At 44.4% G+C, this 12,520-nt stretch overlaps 1 protein-coding gene across 1 annotated transcript; it reads left to right on the plus strand.

Annotated features, from left to right (window-relative positions):
* The first annotated feature begins 766 nt into the window (after positions 1–766).
* Positions 767–5,268, plus strand: LOC311033122 (C1q-related factor-like). The gene is made up of 2 exons (XM_084040324.1): positions 767–1,662; positions 4,207–5,268. Exons 1-2 carry the CDS (start codon positions 1,024–1,026, stop codon positions 4,384–4,386), a joined length of 819 nt encoding a protein of 272 aa, XP_083896450.1. The 5' UTR covers positions 767–1,023; the 3' UTR covers positions 4,387–5,268.
* The last annotated feature ends 7,252 nt before the right edge of the window (positions 5,269–12,520 follow it).

Below are 12,520 nucleotides of genomic sequence, written 5' to 3' on the forward strand. Positions count from 1 at the left end.
TTCTCTGGCTGTTGATCCTCCATTGTGAAGTTACCGATTTCCGATTACAATGAAACGCAGCATACTCTTCCGTGAGTAGCTCCACCTGGGGCAGACCAACCGCTGCTGAATGACGTAAAAAGTGTCACTCATTTGGAATTTTGACTCACTCTTTGATAGATAGAAACTTAAAAGACAATTAAATAGATGAAACTGTTACGGACTGCCACTTTAAGTTCTGAAATGCACATTCAAAGTTTGTATAATTTTGAATAGGTCACAGCCTGACAGATGCTTAGAATCCTTCCAGAACCTCCCGCTATACACCCACACAAACGACAAATATATACACATTCTGACCTCGATAAAACTTTAACATTAAACATTAAACTAAGAAAACTATGCCAGAAGAAAATCTATACCCATTTCCAAAGAGGCTGGTACTCAGAATAAAATGTTTTCTTACATTAGTGCGCAAAATCAAAGCCAACTTGCTAAATATTATTGAAAAAAATTATTAATTAAGATTCTTCTCATCTTAACAAACTTCCCTCAAATCTTTTCTCCAGCTCTATCACTCCTTCCTTATGTCCTCCCTGGCTTTCCACATGTGCCAGTAGGAAAGTGCCCTCCTTCACCCTGACTCAGATGGTTCGTGAGTGCATGTTGCTCACTCTCTCCTCCCCTTGCTTCTTTTCTTTTTTTTCTCCTTCCCTCTCAAGCTGTCTTACTCTCTCCCTCCTCCTCTCCTCTTACTCTCTCTCCTCACTCAATCTCTCTCCCTCCTTTTGATCACTTCGGTCCCTTGCTCCACTCCCTCTCCCTTACTCCCACACGACTCAGTCATTCACTCACACACTTTCACCAGCGCTCCCCGGGCTCCATCTCCACCGCCGGAGATCCTCGACCGTGTCTGCGTTTTGCCAGGTGGACGCACTCCCCACAGTCACCATTTCCACTCCGGAGAGCTCCACGCTGGCAGCGCAGCCCCTTCCCCGGCTGAGCATCGGGCGGAAGACCCTGGTGGCGGCTGCTGTGGGGGTCATGCTGGTCCTGGTCCTGGTGGTTCTCATCCCTGTGCTGGTCAGCTCGGTTGGCACAGGTGGCATAGATGACAGCGCGAGCCACTTCGAGATGCTGGGTACTTGCCGCATGGTTTGTGACCCCTTCCCCACGACGGACACAGGTGTGCACGCCGGAACAGACACGGCCACCGCAGGCCTACAGGTGGACAAGGATGCGGATCTGAGTGATCACAGCATCGGCCCACCGCTGCCTACTTACAGCGCCCACGGCCCACACGGCAAACAGGGACGCCCAGGCAAGCCTGGACCCCCGGGACCGCCTGGAGAGCCAGGCCCACCGGGACCTAAGGGTCCACCGGGAGATGGCGTGGACATTGTGCGGACGGGGATTCTCGGTTTAGGGGGTAAAGGGGCGGTTAGTACAACCACATACAACACCACGCCTCGGGTGGCGTTTTATGCGGGACTACGAAACCCCCAAGAAGGTTACGACATTCTACGATTCGACGACGTGGTGACTAATATCGGCGGTAACTTTGAGGGCGCGACGGGCAAGTTCACCTGTAAGATTCCCGGCACCTACTTTTTCATCTACAATGTGCTGATGAGGGGAGGAGATGGCACCAGCATGTGGGCTGACCTGATCAAGAATGGTCTGGTGGGTAACATTTCTAACTCTTCAGACGCCTTCTTAAAACACTTCCCAATGTTTAATGATGTCATGTGAAAAGCACAGTTTCTCAATACAAATACTAGAGAATTATCTGTTAAGTATGCTGAATCACAGACTGGGATTACCCATCAAAATGCTCAGGGAAACAGCGTAACCAGTGTGCTGGCGGTCTAAATTGAGTAGTCATGCATTCATGTGGACGGTGATTTTAGATCTCGGTCTGGTGTTAGGAGTACAAGATAATGACAATGCACAGTGGCACGCTGCCAGATTGTGTATCTTGTGCGTATAACACATCCGATGATGTACACGTCGAAGTGAGTGGAAGGAGTGTGGCGCTATCTCAACTCTGCACACATCAAAACACAGCCTGGGGTAGTGGCTAGTTCAAAGCTGGTGCCCTTTGAAATACAACAAACTTCACGGAAAAAAACCGTGATGTGCTAGCACGCGTTATCAGACTGCCTGTCAGGCCCAGACGTCTCAATATCGAATCGTGATATTTTTGCCATACTTTTGTAACGTCTTTAAAGCCCCCCCAGGTGAGGACATTGATCAAACGCCATGTAAATGGGGAGCCCCGGACATTTTTTTTCTCCTACAAACATCTCAGGGAAGGCTGCAACAGAGATACAGAGAGTGGAGGCAATAATTACATTACAATGCAGTCCATCGTAATGCCATATGTGTGAAGCTATGTGTGTAGTTAGAGACACTAAACAGATTTTGAACTGCGTTGTAAGGAATTTGTCATATTTTGTCCCAAGGGAATAAAACACCTTACACTTCAACAGCACATCCATGGTTATTTATTGGTTTACTGTAGTGTTCATGTTACCCCCCACCTTCTATTGTTACTGTAATCTTGATTACACCTCCACCCCTCTGGTCCTGATGATGGTACACTACAGCATATCAAATATTATGTCCAAACACACACATTTTTCATTCTTCACCCCTTACATCATTAGAGAAATTGTCAAAAAGGTTGGTAAAAAGTGAATATAAAGGTAGTCAAATGAGAATTAGATTTTCTAACTACAGCAGAAGAAAAACAGACAAGCAAACACTTGCCGGAGACAGTGTGTGCTTGTAGAGAGAGCTGGTAGTTGAATATTTTAATCAGAATGATTCACCTGCTGACTATTGATTTGCAAAGACTTCCTCGAGGTGCCTCCTCCAGCTTTCTGTAGAGGGCAGTGACACCGTAAATACTGTGCAACACCAGATATGACGTTTTATATATAGAGCTACATTTAACTTATAGTTTGCCACAGTCAGAAATGAACTGAGAGGAAATGAGCACTGCCTTAAGCAACCTATGAGCTCCAAAACATCTAATGAAACCATAAATGAATGTCTTCCTTTGTTTGAGCAGGTATTCTTCCAAATGAATTAAAGTGTCACTGACTTTTGCCAAATCCTAATACACACTGTTAAGGTTGATGGCAGTAAGGAAACACACATATACCATCTTTATGTGGCTTCAGGCAAACATGCAAACCAACTATAACCGATAGTGAAATCACCCACATCAGGATACAACTTAACTTCTGTTGATTCCAACACAAAATGTCTAAAGAGAAAAGGTGCAACTCAATATGATCATTCATTATACATGTATTTGGTCCAGGAGGGGCAAAGTGATGTCACTCTACTATACATGTCCCTGATTAAAAGTACAATATTACTGATAAAAATAGAGAAATGTTTTTAGACAATCTATGAAATGAATGGGTCTTTCTGTGAGCGGAGGGCAGGGAGGAAAGGGAGTTCAGGCAGCGCTGTCCTCACGTCTCAGAGATCCATCATCATGCTGTCATCCGTGGCTCAAACTCTCTGCTCAGACCCTGCAGCCTCCTGACATGCACTTTTGTTCTGCATTGCACTAATTACAACTTCACCTATTTTGGTTCTAACTTGGTTCAGAACCCGTCGCCAGGATCTGGTTGCAGCAGCCAACTTGGCACCTGTACATTAGTTAAAGCTTAGAAAGGGCTATAACTGTACACGCCAAGCAACTTCAGCCAGTTTCACTTTTTTTTTACACGGACGTGCAGAAGTGATTTGGCTGTCGAGCTCCAGATCTAACACCCTAAGTAAATTACCCTCCGTTGACACGGTGACTCAGGATAAACATGGCATTACATGTAAGAGTAAAAACCGAGGCAAAAAGGGGATAGTATGCACTTCCATCCTTCCTCAGAGGCGGACTGACTCAAGCCCGACCCTTTCATTTGAGTCACGGGAGGGAAAAACAAGCTATTCACCACAGGGGACACACTTTACACAAACTCCCAGCACACATCTTGCAAACTCGCTTTTCCTAAAATAAGATTTTAAGTCAACTCATGGAGGGCGAGCGTGGTCTCATCATTTTAATATTTCACGTGCATCAAATTCACTAATTGCAATGTCATTGTAATATGATCCTTTCAGCCTGATTTATAATCATTTATAACAAAGCACAAGTTTTGCATCTTTATGATGATAAGTAAATACATTTTTCTGCTTTGTGCCATATTCCAGGTCAGGGCCAGCGCCATTGCCCAGGACCAGGACCAGAGTTACGACTACGCCAGCAACAGTGTCATCCTTCATCTGGATGCGGGCGATGAGGTTTTCATCAAACTGGACGGGGGCAAGGCCCACGGGGGCAACAGCAACAAATACAGCACGTTCTCGGGGTTCATCCTCTATGCCGACTGAAGCAAGGACGGGACGTGGACTCAGAGGTGAAAGGTCACAACCAGAAGACATTCACTTCCTGACTTTCACTCGGCTCTTGCAGTAAGGTTAATGTTGCCCATAGCCACCGAGCCACAGTTTTTTTTCCCCCCACCGATGCTTGAGGTTAGCGTCGATACGGTGACTAAGGCTGTGGATCTGTGGTTATTTGCAACTACACCTTCTCATCCACATGCTCCATTGTATACAGGGTGCCTATGCCGCTATTCTGATGGACGCGAGCGATGCAGCAGTGACAGTAATGTCATGTGTCATGCTGAGGTGCAGTAACAATTCTGACAGTGAAGAAACCTCACCATCATTTTTTTTTTTTTTGAGCTGTCATTCCAATTTCGAGTCTTGGAAATCTAACGGTCGACTGCTGTGTTTGTAAATGTGCTGTTTAACATTTATGTTGAAATTATGTCTTCTCATGCTGTTATGATGTTGTGCTTTAAACGACTGATTTGTCAAATATTCGGAGGCCGAAATGAGATTACGCTCGTTTTTTTTCCGAATGCAAGACGGTGTCGCAAACTGCATTGTGTCTTGGTGTGATGATTTGGAAACTCATATCATTATCAGCCCATTCAAGTTGGCATATTGTTCGTGTATAAACTGTCACTACGATATTGGATCTTGTTGTCTGAACACAGTCGTGCACATACACCATATTGTGTGTCTGTTTCAAGAACATAGTTGTTGATGATCGCTAGTTGTACAATTATATATTGCATATATGTGCTCATTTGTAAAGATTTATTCATTCAGTTTGTGCATGCAACACCTGTTGAAATGTTCTGTATGTTTCCACAAATGATAAAGACAAATACAGTGACTTTAAAGTGTGGGCTTAAGGAATATATATTGATGTGGCGTTTATTTTGAATGGCCATGATTTTTCATTAAAAAATGTTTTTTTTTTTATTTCCTCACAAATGATCTGGTTAATGTCACCTAATGAATTGCTGATCAGCTGTTCTGATCTCTCATTTTCCCAGTGAAAATGTTACACACAAGAGAGCCGTGGCAGCGTGGCACGAGGCAATCAATGGAGGGATGATCGCCGAGAAAAGGGGAGACGAAAACCACAGCTGTGTTAAATGCCAAATGAAGTGCAGGAGATGATTGTGTTTCCTAATCAAAGGAGAGATTTTCCCTCTGATGCGTGTGGAGACGCTGAGATGCAGCGGTAAAAAAGTCAGGGGTGGCGGGTGTTAGAACGCATCATGACGAAGCTTAGATCAGTGTCGCAAAGTAATCGGGGGCAAATTAGGCTCCGCTGGGACAGCGACGCAAGTGTTTGGAGACAGGAAAATAGCTTCCAGGCCTAAACTGTGAAAACTAATATATGTTTCTGATATTAAGAAATTCTTTTGGACAGAGTTCGCCTTCGACTCGGACCGTGCAGGGTCCAAAACTGTCTCTTACTTAGTTTGAACCACCAAGTCAAGAGTTCAAGAACTAAATTTTTGAGGGGTGTCAAGAAATGTAAATATGGAAAACCGAAATACAGATGCACAGTGTTTTTCTCTCGAGCTCAATTGAATCCAGCGTTTTTGGTAGCGGGCTGTGGATTGGTGTACAGTTGATTGAAATGATGAGACACGATTGCCACACTGCAGTAGAGCATCCTGTTTAACTGCAGTGAAGGCCCTCCGGTCTAAACTTAAGCTTCTCTTAAGACAGCGGAATTCCTCCAGACACAATTAAGGCCGAGGGTCCGTGCCTAAGCAGAGGTCACCCGAGCCAGGGGGCGGTCGAGCACTAGCACAGGCTGCCTTCTCCTTCCAGGGTGTATGAGCACATCGTCAAATTAGAGACTTCATGTCACAATGTCAAAGACAAACGCCCCCGGTCTGCGAGAAAACAGCTTCCACTGCTGAATCCATTGGAACTTAAAAAGTGCCCGAGAGTCTGCAACATCTGTACTTTTTCCCCTGGAACGCTTTGGGGGAGAAACACAAATGCACCAAAAACATTCTTATATATAAAAAAAAAAAACGCTTAAGAGACCAGAAGTTCAACTGCATTTATCATTTCAAAAGATGAGTGAGTGAAGAGAATCTTTTTTTTTATTCCTTCTTTCCCAGAACAGAAGAGGATTTTAGTCATGCCATCATTTTTGCATATAATGCAAATTATTGCATCATATTGCTTATAAATAAAAGCCGTTGGCCATCCTCCCATTCTTTTTTCAGTAATTTATAGAGGTCAGGGAAAAAACAGGGAAGCCGCCGCGTGAACCGTAAAGAAAAATTATCTTGGCAGGCACCGTCTTTGCCTCCAAAACCGGGCGCTCCTTACTCAAGCTGTTGTGCTTGTGTATGTGACAGAAAGCCCTCCTCGGGGGTCATTTGGTGTTGACGGTGACGTTAGCTGAACAACCTACCCAACAGGACACACTGGGGCCCGCCGTTCTATAACGTGATGAAACAGCATCTGGACTGTACGCCACGCTACAACCTTTGTCTCACATTTCATCTCATGTCTTCCCCCCCCCCCCGACTTTATTCAGGTCCACAGTTTGAAGATAAGTATCCCTCCAAGAAGTGCCGTAAGCTGCTTTTTTGTCCACCAGAGCTTTCGTCTTTCGGACTTGGCTGCGTGGATGTCTTGAGATTTCCTACTGTACCTCTTTTCATCACGTCTAAGTAGAAGGATTTGAAAGATTATCTCCACTGCAGACTTGTTTTTTAATTTTTTGGTAATCTCCAGCGTAGGCAAACGAAAATTTAAGGACATTTTTGATTCCCTCGCTCCCGCCCACTCCCTATCTCCCTACTAAAGTGAGATGGCTTCAGTTTGACATTTGCAGGGGGACAGTTGGTGAGGCGTGCGGCTTATCAGGCTACCGCTGAGCGCGTGGGCGGGTTTATGGGCCCGTGTGTTGGTTGAATGTTTAGGTCAGCGCTGGATCGCAGCATGTGCCTTTAGTCTTAACGAGACAGGAGAAAGGTTTGAGGGGAGGGCGCCTCCCCCTGAAGTGTCTGAAGTGACGTTAATGAGCCCTTGGTGTTGTTATCTTTAGCATCCCCACTTACCTCACCGGGGGTAGATCCAAAGAAGAGCTCCACGTCTTTATTGTCGAGCTAAATAGCCCCTTCTTGCTCATCTACTACACTTCCTCCCAACAAATGTTCAGCTCGCGCACCACTTACACGCACAGATGGTTTAACTCATGTGGGCGGGCACCTAAGAAGATGTTTTCTTAGGTTTGATCACAAAAATACTAGAAATATCTGTACTTGGCAGCACAAAAGAGTGGATGGATCGGCCAGCTCTGACCAGCGCCCAACAGCAATTAGCTCCATAGACTCATCAATCCAATCTTTGAGATTATCAGAGGCACTTCGATCTATTCCTCCAGCAGTCTCCTCTCAACGCTGAGGCTTCCTATACATACAGACGTTAAGCAGAACCTTTTCCAGCTGCTCAGCATCCTCTTCACGACTGTTATCTCACCCCACGCCTGACTATATCACATTGATTACTAAAAATAAACAGTGTCATCCTTCAGGCTACAGTCTGGAATACAGCAGCACTTCTCTCCGAATGTGATTAGAACAAACAGGATACAAGTTATCAGCGATATTATAGCCAACGTGGACTCGCATGGCAACGTGACACCAGGTCTCTGTTAGCATGGAAACCTGGGACGCCCTCAATAACTCAACGAGCAGAATAAAAGGCATGATTGCTCAGAAGCAGCGTGTAGTGATTGATCTCAGTGAGACCTTTTATCGTGAGAAACACAATGCTCTCATCAGTTTCTGCTGTGCAATATGGCAGAATGGCCAGTGAAACCAGAGGTTAAATAACCGTTTATTACAATGTGTCTTGATAGAGTGTTGTTGTTTTCTTGCTTTTATGGATGCTATGTCATAATGTTAGACGAATAAATACCCACTTAAATGTGTTGCTCTCATGTGTGAGAAAAGCAAAAAAAAAAATCGGGCTGATTAATGAAAAAAGGGCATTAAAGGTTCCCTGTGGAGTTTTTGACCTCTAGTCCTGCTTCGGTCCTGGTTTAGTTTGGGTCCTGGTTTAGTTTGACTCGTGCACGAGGACACACACGAGTGACATGGTACACATTCCTTCCAATGGTTTCACTCTATTCCACTGATTGACAGGTGAAAAGAAGACCGCCACCTCCAGGTCTGAACGCCGAGGCTAATGTGGAAGTGCTTCAAACGTGCATTATTTCTAATAACCAGCAGGGGACGCCATCTATCGTTGCAAAAAAAGTCAGATGTATAGAAGTCTTTAAGGAACTGACTTAGCACTTGACGTATTAGCTCAGTCAACATGAGTTTATGGTAACAAGCACTTTAAGTACAGGATGTTAGCTTAGCTACTTAGCTCCACCCTCTTATGTCACTGCTGGTTCCAAAATAAAACCAAGATGGCGACGGCCAAACAACGAGGCTTCAAAACAGCCAGTCCACACACAAATGGATGACGTCACGGCAACTACGACCACTTCTTAGGAAGCAACGCAGGACTTTTATGTGGAAGGAAATGCATTCATTGCGTTTGTTCGAGCTCAAGGAGATGCACAATTTTGGTGAGTATTAACGGATGTATATGTAATTGAATCACGGATGATGGAAGACATACATAAATGAGCAAAATCCTCACCTTGCATTACAGTAGATAAAGCGTCAAACGCACCCATGCACATTACTCGTTCTTCCCCCGTCGCCACGCTCGATCCGGGGACCGTCCAGTGTGTCAGTGACTCAATACCGACGGCCTTGTTCCCTCACGGCCCTGAGTGAGCCGGGGCTAACGCGCAGGGACAGGCTGAGTCATGTGGCTGGAGACGCTCCGCTGGCGTGTTGCCTGTCTCTTCACCTCACCGCGGTCTCATGGATGCAGCCTGACAACGGGCTACGGAGGCGCTGCGAGTGCCCCTTCCTCAGCGTGACACAAGATGCCAGAGTTCAAGAACACCAAAGTCGTTACAGTTGCTCAGGCCAGTTTCTTCTACCCGTTGGTGTCGAGCTGCATTTGTGACCCGTTGCGCTAAGGGAGAGCCGGCATGGCATCCGGTGACCTCGTGGGTTATTTTTCCGGCGTTGCTCTTTTTTTCTCGATTTGTGCTTTCGTCAAAATGGTTTAAAATAAAGTTGTTTTTGCTTGGAAGAAGCAGAAATCAGCCACAAACTAATACATTCTCATGTTAAATACTGAATAGATTCACTTTAAAGGAATAATCAGTGGCAATTATTATTAATTAATACATTTTTTTAAACCTGCCAGACATACCAGATGACAAATCCATAAATGTAGGCGGTGTAGATGCTTGACATCAACCTCTTATATATCATATTAATTAAGAGGCTGTTATGTTCAGAGCAAACACATCCACCATCAATGTTTTGTTCAGTTACACAGGAAATGACAAGATACTGGGGGGACTTTTGGAATCACGAGTATTTTTAACTTCTTTTACTTTAAGTGCACTTTGCTGAAAACACTTGTATTGCTTTCATTTAAGTAAAGATCTGAGAACTTCCTCCACCTCTGACCGGGAGACTGAAAACCAAGCGGCTAAATGGAATTCAGCCGTCATTAGCTTTTATTATTCCCACCTGTGCTTCGCCTACTGTGACACGTCAAGATGTCCTCTGTGAAGAAAGCCCAGACGGAATGAGAATGCAGTGGGCGGCGTCGACAGCGTGAGGTTAAGAAATAATTTGGTATATTTTCGGTTTATAGCTCTTAAACAATTCCATTAAAGGCCTCGTACTCCCACGCCTGAGGCAAATTAATGTACCAGTAAGAATCACAAAGGTGTGAGTTGTCCCATCCTAACGGCTGCTACAAAAGAGTCCTGAGAGAAGGTCTAATCAGTCAAATACGTGGAAAGTAATGTGTGGCTGGTTACACTATTCAGCCTGCCAAAATACCAAAATGTGTCTATAACTGCAAATGTCTTGTATTAATTGATAATTTATAATTGCTTCTCACAAAGCCTGATGAATACTGAAAGTCTATAACCCTCTAGGAAGACACGTCCTGAAAAAATAAGCCCCAAATCAGACTCAAAACAAAACTCATGCAATAGAATGGTTTTAATTATAGTTTTCAGACTTGTCAGTTGAGTTTGGTGCAAAGCGTTTCATTTTTGTTTGCCTTTGCCCGCGCCGTTTTACCTTCCCTGGCGGCAGTAGGCGGGTGGAGGGAGGATGAAAAAAAACAACCCCACTCAGATAGGAGATTCCAAAATGTGGACACACTGCGGTGCCGTAGGCCAACTCTCTGAACACGATGGTGAGATTATAGAAGTCTTTACCCCCTGCCACCAGGAAATGATTTGCTCTGCTCCCAGAGAGGACCCGCCACACACAATAAAGCGCCGTATCCATGCACTTTTACAAAGTGTAACAAGGCAACTTCAGACTTTCACCTTTTAGCTTGACACCTTCAGAATTAAAAACCCAATTTATATTCAGACGGAGACTCCTCCACCCTTATTCTCTGCCCGGAAGCGTTCACACTTGCTGGTACAGATATAGTCTGCCTTCCACGCTCTGCATCTGGCCCCGGTCCGTGTCTGAGAAAGAGACGGCGCGCAACTCGGAAATCTCTGCTGAACAGCAGCTCTGAATTAGGACGGTCGCGATAAAGGTTATCGCTGCACCGTTATCGTGGGTGGAAGAGATAGAATTTTTTTAATAATAATGCTATCTTTCATTTTTTGGTCTCTTTTTGACAAATGAGTTCCTCTCAAAAGTGTGGGGAGAGACTGTAACCATGATTGTATATATACAATTATTATTATCTTTATCATTTAGACAATATTATCATGTATTATTAAGATGAATATTTCATTTATGAATATCACAGTTCAAGTGAATGCTGCTACTTTGAATCACAGCACATTTTTTTGTTTTCTAAAGCAACCAGGAATAGACCCCGTCCTCCATGATGGCTCTGACCACCCTGGAGTGATTACATTACAGTGTGATTGTATGTCCTGTTCGCTTTTCTGTGCAAAGGCTCACATTGTGTTTGCGGCGGTGGGGTTTTTTGTGTGCCACACATGTACGTGTGTGCCGCCTTGGTTCACTGCCTCCCGCCCACCGTCGCCCAAGTCACTTAGCATTAACTCTGCCGTGGCTTGATGAAAACAAATAGCAGACCAGTGAGGGGTTTTAGACGGAGCCAAGCGAAGCCACACACAGGCTCGTGGGACCTCGGAGCCAGGATGATGTCACCGCGGACGCCTGCAGGGCCTGGATTTCCATGCCTAAGCTCTAATGTGAATGAGAGCAAGGACATCGCAACTGACCGTTAACACAAGTTTTGTTATTTTCTCCTCCTGAAGAGCTGTCCCTCACATGTTACCTGCAGGATGGGATTTCATCAATTTCTTCTTTTTTTTACGTACAATATTTGATTTATCAGCAACTATTTTAACATTAAAATAAATGTTTTTGTTGCCAACTTCCTTTTCCTTCAATCTTTGTTTATATATTATATTTTAAGACGTCTTCTTGAGCTGTGAGAAATCCTAACAGACATTTTTCACTACTTTCAAGAAGAAAACCCAATTGAATTAATCAATTACTCCGTCTGAGAAAACAGCTGAGCTCTGAGGGGAGCCTTCTAAAGTCTGAGAACGTGACAACGATGTCATAGTGATGTCATGAGGGTTACCCTGGAGTGGAAATGTTAAGCAGAAAGTCTGCATTACACACTGCAGACGTGTGGTTTGAAAGATGAAGCAGGGAGGCTCTTACAAACTACACTACAGAGTGGCATCATGGGAAATGTAGGACCCAGTGGTTTTTTAGGAGTTTGACCCATACTGGTGACTAAAAGTCATGATACTTAAGCCTCTGTTGCATCAATTTTGACTTGGTCTTATTTAAACTTGTCTCTTTAAGACCCTGAACTTAATGAAGGTCCAATACTAAATCACTGGAGTAGCAACCCCCCTTTAATTATTTCATTAACTTTTGTTTGCAAATCACACTTGCATATTTGACCATAAATAGATTTCAAATGAGTTGTCATGATCTGTTTGGATTTAAAGTGACCCCAGAGAAACCTCCTCCCTTCATCAGATACATTTGAAGCAGCCTTCTAGTGTTCAAACTGCTGA

This window comes from Eutrigla gurnardus, assembly GCF_963514095.1.
Source record: "Eutrigla gurnardus genome assembly, chromosome: 22".
Lineage (NCBI taxonomy): Eukaryota > Metazoa > Chordata > Actinopteri > Perciformes > Triglidae > Eutrigla > Eutrigla gurnardus.